Consider the following 6,699-nt stretch of genomic DNA (forward strand, 5'->3'; position numbering starts at 1 on the left):
GCAATTTCAGCCTTGGCTCAGTTAGGACTGAAGGAAACCAAAGGAGCTTTTCCAGAGACATGTCTCCAACAGACTGGACATACTGGAATCTGACAGCCTACACTGGCCTTACGTTGAGGTCAGGTCATTTACTTCTGCAGAGAGTGAGAGGCCCATTTTGGTTTTGGAAGTGAAGAGGAACCAGCCCCTGGATTTAAATTGTAGTTTTGAATCGATTTTAGATGGTTCCAGGAGATACCCATCACTAAGAGCACAGTAGTATTTGCAGGAAGCATTAGAACAGAGCAGTAGCAATACCAAGTAAAAGAGTTGGCCACCTCACTTTCCAAATACATCTAGAGAGAGGCTGGATACCAGACTGGCTATTTCAACTAGCATGTAAGAAAACCCTAGAGACACAGACATGAGTGGCACAAGTTAAATAGTGACTGACATGCTGTTTCTGTAGCATTCTGTGCTCTTCTACCATGGTAGAGTTTCCCCTTGCCAGTCCAGGAAGGAACCATTTTCTTTTTCACCGAGACGGTCCATAACGGAGAGAATACCTGGGATGGCCTCTTGGACCTGCATGGGAGCCTAGAGCAAATCAAGCTTAGATTATTACTGGGAATATCCTGCAGAAGAGAATCAAATGCACTTAGGGAGTTATTAGAATCAAGGGACAACATGGGAGTCATACTTTCTGTCAGAGAGATGTCACTTACCATGTTTCCACCCATGTCTGTCTGAAGCCAGCCTGGATGCAAAGAAATGCAGAGAATTCCATCCGATTTCAAGTCTGCAGCAAGACACCTGGTGATCATGTTCAGTGCAGTCTACAAGAGTGGAAACCATCTATTACTGTGCTGGTTTTACAAACCCTGAGCAAGGCCTTAAGCCAAGCTAATTGGCACCTCCCTTCCACCACGCTGTCTCCTGACAAATGAAGGGGCAGTAACAGCATCACAGTAACTTATCCAGAGTTAGTGGGGCTTCATTCCCAGAGATATCTGTTAAGAGAAGCAATGTGAAAGCTGTATCGCCATAAGCTTACTGCCCAAGGATGAAACTAAGTTATGATGGAAGATAAAGTAGCATTTGAAACTCCTAAGGAGCTGTGGGGAAAATAATATTGACATACGGACTCTGTTTTTCTGCAATAATCACTACACAAACATTCAGGTTTTTTCCTTCTGAACAGGGAAAACAAGCATATTAACAGCTTATGAGTAGGTGGTGTAGGAGAAACTGTATGTCTAATCCTGACTATTCACACAAACTCAGTCTCTGGATGTGACAAAGCTAAAAACTCCACCTCTCACTAACCAGCATTACCAGGTACAGGTCAGCACACCTTTTGCTGAGTTTCATGCCTGTTGTCTTGCTTGGATTGGAGAGGAACACAGCTAATAGGACACACACTTGATGGCATCAGTTCCTCCCAGAATGACAAGTCCCTCTGAAATGGGTCTGTATCAGAGTAGTGATGGAGCATTTGTGAGGCTGTTCTTAAGAAGTTGGCATACTTGCTCAAAGTACAGTTTTCACAGGTCCCATTTCCACCCACATGAAGAACAAGAACAGTTCCTGTGTCAGCCTATCCCAGGAGGTGCTGCACACCTCACATCATCATCTTAAGCTCAGAGTGGTCTTTAACCTACAGTGAGCACAGCCCACAAAGGAAGCCTACAAACCTTTGCTATCCTGTAGGGGTAGACCTTGAGGAACATCTCATTTGCCTGGACGAGTTGCATGGAGGCAGCAAGAGAGGACATATTGATAATAGCAGCTCTGTGGCAGCCCATTCCTGTGCTCAGCTGTGCTGCCTTCCTCAGAAGGGGCAGAAACGCCTGTGAAAACAAGAGTTGGTTTTTATTTGGTCAGCTTGTTTTTGGTCCATTCAAGGCAAGCCAGACTCTCAGGTTCTGCTCTATGAAGAACTGCAGTACAACTCTATGCCACCAGCAGAGAATGGTGATGTCTCTCCAGACAAGCTAACCATGATTATCCAGCCAGCTGGAAGTGGCAAGGACCTTCAGTCTCTTCTGCCCACCTCCTAGCCCAACCTGTCCATTCAAGTGACCTCATACCAGATGGATTTAAATAAAGAGGAAGATCCTTGATGGAGAGGATCTCTTGCTGCTCTCTAGGCATGCTGTTTGATATCAGACCCGTATCTGTGCAGTTCCAAGGTGACAAATGCTTGGGTTATGTGTCCAGCTCACTAGTTGAAAAGCTTCTCACAGTACCATAGATAAAGCACATCCCTCCCAGTTCTTACCTTGGTGACCATCAGCTGGGCAACTGTATTTGTTTCGTAAATGGTGAGCATTGTCTCTGCTGTGACATCTTCCAAGGAAGCAAGCACATTGATGCCAGCGTTGTTAATGAGGCAGTTCAGACCTTTGTCTCCCACAATTTCTTCCACTTCCTTGACTACTTTCTTGATGCTGTTTTCACAGACCACATCTGCACAGAGGAGCCAAGAACAGCCACAGTGAACACTGAACTGGGTGGTTCAAATGCCATCTGTCATTGGACGACAGATGCTAAACCAAAGCTCAGGTATTAGTTTGGGGACATTTAGGTGGCACGCAGAGATGAGAATGCACAGAAGACTTTACATAGATTATGTTTCCCCAGATGAAGGTGATAATTTTCAGCTGCTGAAGGTGATATACAGCTCCTGATCACCCAGGAGAACAGTTTCTTGAGATGCACTCCCCTGACTTAGTTGAACATACTTCTGTATAAGGCCTTTACTCACCCAGTTGGAGGAGCTTGATATTGCTGTATTGCTTGCTAAGCTGCTGGAGTTCCTAGGAAGAAGAAATTATTTGTGTTATCTTTTATATACATATATCCACGGCTATTACATGAAACAGTTTGAGATCTGCACCTCCAGAGTTGTAACTACCATTTATTTTCACAACTGGACTAAAGGCAGTGATACTATTTTGTTTTCCCAACCTGCTGAGTAGCTTTCCTGAGAGCAAGATCAACTGCTCCAAGAAACTGGACTCTTTACCCGCTTAGCCAAGATACCAGCACGCTAGATTACAGAGTTCTTAATGTGTATGACTCGAGGGTGTGTTTGCCATATGACCAGAGATCTTCGATCAAGCAGCTACCGTTGCCAGTTCCACAGCAGACCCAGTGCTCTGACTGCATTCCAAGCCAGTAATTCCCCATTTCTGTAAGAAAAGGGTAATTCTCCCAGAGCTCAGCTAGTGCTGGACAACAGTTCAGGGCAACAGGAATGCTTAAGAAAAGCCATGTAGAATTATTGTTTGCAGAACAAGTTTCCTAGTCATTTTTTGTTTCCCAGCACTCCCATCAGCTTCAGTTCTTGTAACTGAAGATAAAGCACACATGAAATCAGTCACATACACAGCAACTGTCCCCCAGAACAGTTCTCTCTCTGCTAGATAGCTGTAATTCAGTCATCTCTCTACTACCTGTCAGAAGAGGAATGATTAGTATTCTTGGAGAAAATCAGTTCTATACTGGTGTTGCTGCTGGGCAAAGTGTGTCCAAATTGGATTTATAGGCCCAGCTGGAATATTTAGGTTTCTGTGCCATGTAGCCAAGTGGGAAGTGTGGCCAAACATAACAGATGGATTACATACTCCCAGCCATGTTTAAGGAGAGGGAGCAACCCTGGCCAAACATTCCAGCTCAAGCAAATCCACGTCTTTAGGAGCCCTTTGGGGATAGGGGTCAGGAGGGCCGGTTCTGAAAGAGAACTTCTTTACCACTTGGAGACACTCAGGGACTCCATGTCCTCTGTCAAGCTATAATGCATTACATCTTTTATCTCAGTTCATACTCCGCAGGATTCTCTCCAGGCTTGTTTGGAAAATTTGTTCTCCCACTGAGGACAATCTACCACTGCAGTTAAGGGGAGGAGGAAGGAAGGGGAACAAGTCAGAAGCACAAAACCAGAAGACATTCCTTCCCTTGGACAGGGCTTAATGGGACAGTTTTCAACAGATTAAAGGCCCAGAACATGCTATCTATGTTTATTGATAGTCAGGCATGAAATAGTTCTGCCATGTCAAGGCCTGCAATAATTATGTGGCTTTGGACTGTTCACTGGACTTTAGTTTGACAGCATCACTTACTTGATAATGAAGTCCAGAAGCGCTCTGGCATCCCGAGGCTTGTTGGTTTATTTACAGTCAGATTGCTTTACTCTCTGACAGAAACAAGCTACTAACTTCTGCTAAAAGGCCAGAGATGTTGTGTGTAGTAACAGCAACTAAGAGCTTTCTGAAGTGAGTAAGCAATCTGTTCAATTAAGAACGCCAAAGACTGGAGCATTAAGCATTCTCTGGAATATAAACAGCATGAAATTACAATTGCTGCATGCAAATCAGGTGTAAAGTTCAATGGTTTTTCTATTTAGTTCATTACTTAGTTAACAAGTGACTCCCACTTCAGTGGTTTGAGTTTCTCAGAAGCAGCTTCTAGGCATAAAGCTAACTTAGCTTTGGTCTTCAAGAATGTTACTCCACCTGATATAAACATAAGCTGAAAAATCCAGTTAGGAAACATAAAAATTGCAGAAAAGCTGATTCTTTTCCCCTACCATGACTAGAAGGAACGTGCAGAGAGAAGGACCGAGACAAGTTCATGGCAGCACAATCAGATACAGCCATTTCAAGCCACGAGCCACAGATGCTGCTTCTCCTCTTCCCCCACCCCAAGTCACTGTGATCAAAGAGATCAGAAAACTCTGAAGATATCACTGCAGTGCAAGCACATACTAGTTATTGACTGCCCACTGAAGAGAAAAGCTTTCCTGAAACTCACTGTGGTCATCTGTCAAATGCCTTGTTCCCCTCCCATTCAAAACAAAACCAAACAAATAAAACCCACTGAAACAAACAAACAAAAAACCCCAAACCAACAGAAACCAAACCTATACCACTAAAGTTGTCTGCAAGTTGTTTTTTTTTTTTTCACAGCAGACTTGCACTCACTTTTTTCAAGCCAACATGCTAGTGCAGAGGCACTGCACCCAGGAGAAAGAGGTTAAATCCCTGGGAAGAGGCGATCCCAGAGCCCAGTCAGAACCAGTGTGGCCCATAACGGCAATGCCTACGTTAAGTGAGCTCAGCAGTGCTGCTGCTTGGAGTGCAGCTTGTATTTTAATGTCAATTTACACAGTTTCATTTAAAGACAGTGGCTACAGCCAGCACATCCCAGGCTAAGTCATTTTCAGTGATAGACAATTTCAAAACAAACAAGACAAACAAAACCAGCAGAAAGCCACAACACAACCCCCCAATACTGTATTTAGCTTAGTAGCTCTAGAGTTGCTCCACACCTGAATAGTTACCCCTGAGAATCAGCTCTGAGAGATTCCAAGAAAAAAATTAAACTCTGATTAGCATCTGTTGTTTCCTGCTTGCTGATTTTAATTACGATTAACAAAGAGTCAGCCTACTCCAATTTAAACAAGATCCTCTGGCACTCAAGGCTCCAGATAGAGATTCAGCAGTACACAGGATATTTATCGCGAGATTTCAACCAGGAATGTTATGTTGTCTTTGTCATTTAGCAAGATTTACTTTGCCTTCTTTATGAAAGCATTATTCACTTCGGTTACAACTCTTGGAAAGGACCTGGCCCTACAAGGCCAGTTGGAAACAATCAAGCCAGACTAACATAGTAGGCAGCTTTATCAGGCAAAGGGTACTTGGGTATCCTTTCACATCATCCTGCTTGCACTCAGGACAAAGTCAAAGATGTATCACATTTGCCTGTGTCTCTCTTGAGACAGGCTATTCAGTATCACAGTGTACAGCCAACTTACTGTTGGGTTGTGTAATAGCTTACACCAAGCTGCTGCAGGCTGCCCCACATCCACGGTCCTCTCTGACTCGAGAAGAGCCAGACCCTAATGCTGTAGGAAGTGCAAAACACTTGCAGGGAAAAAAAACCACCAAAACAAAACAAAAAACCCACCAAAACCAAACAACACTGCAATAACCCAAAATTAACAAACTTCAGGAATGAAAAAAAAATAACGCAGCTACCTTGCTAGAGTGCTGCTCCAGAGATCGCTCGGCTGCTCCTCCCGATATCAGACCACACGGCTAAAATATGTAGAAAAAACAAAAACAAAAGCTGACAGAGACAGTGTGCAGAAGCACTTAGCCAGAGCTCTGTGTCTGACAAGGGAACAGACGCAGCACTGTTAGTAACACTATCTCCTGCTTCAGAGGAAGGGAAGCAGCACATTAAGCTGGAAGCTTCGCAGAGCCCAGCAGAAGACTCTTGAGCAGCAAGGAACTGAACTGCACGCTTTCTTGTTCACCTGGGAACACACTTGGGCTTGTGGGGAGAGCAGAAGGAACAAGAGATGCTCCTGTGCTGAGGTCCCACGTTCAGCTCTCAGCACAGCCTAGCAAAGCCAAGCTGAGCAGAGGAAGCACTGTGAAGATTTACACCGTGGATGTTTGGATCCCTTCAGCTACCTCACTTCCCCAGAACACCAGCTCTTCCTTCCATACTTCAGCAGGTCAGAGGAAGGACTACACCATCATTAGTCTTAGACTTTGGGTCAGAGTTTTTTCCCTTTTATGGGAAAGGAGGATGGGGGAAGAAAGAGCAAGAAGGAAAAACAGGAGGGGGCTAAAATGACAGCTGGGTCCATGAGCCCATACAGGCTGCCTGATAGTCACTGCACTGTGGTTCTGCCCATCCAGAGTG

At 44.5% G+C, this 6,699-nt stretch overlaps 1 protein-coding gene across 1 annotated transcript; it reads right to left on the reverse strand.

The window, feature by feature from the left end:
* Positions 1–462: 462 nt before the first annotated feature.
* LOC104523133 (C-factor-like) lies at positions 463–2,798 on the reverse strand (the record flags this gene model as incomplete). The annotated part of the gene is made up of 5 exons (XM_010165613.1): positions 463–576; positions 705–815; positions 1,674–1,829; positions 2,261–2,448; positions 2,747–2,798. Coding segments are annotated over 5 exons (621 nt in total), but the record flags the coding sequence as incomplete, so codon positions are not given.
* Positions 2,799–6,699: the final 3,901 nt, after the last annotated feature.

This window comes from Antrostomus carolinensis, unplaced genomic scaffold (assembly GCF_000700745.2).
Source record: "Antrostomus carolinensis isolate BGI_N321 unplaced genomic scaffold, ASM70074v2 scaffold36703, whole genome shotgun sequence".
Lineage (NCBI taxonomy): Eukaryota > Metazoa > Chordata > Aves > Caprimulgiformes > Caprimulgidae > Antrostomus > Antrostomus carolinensis.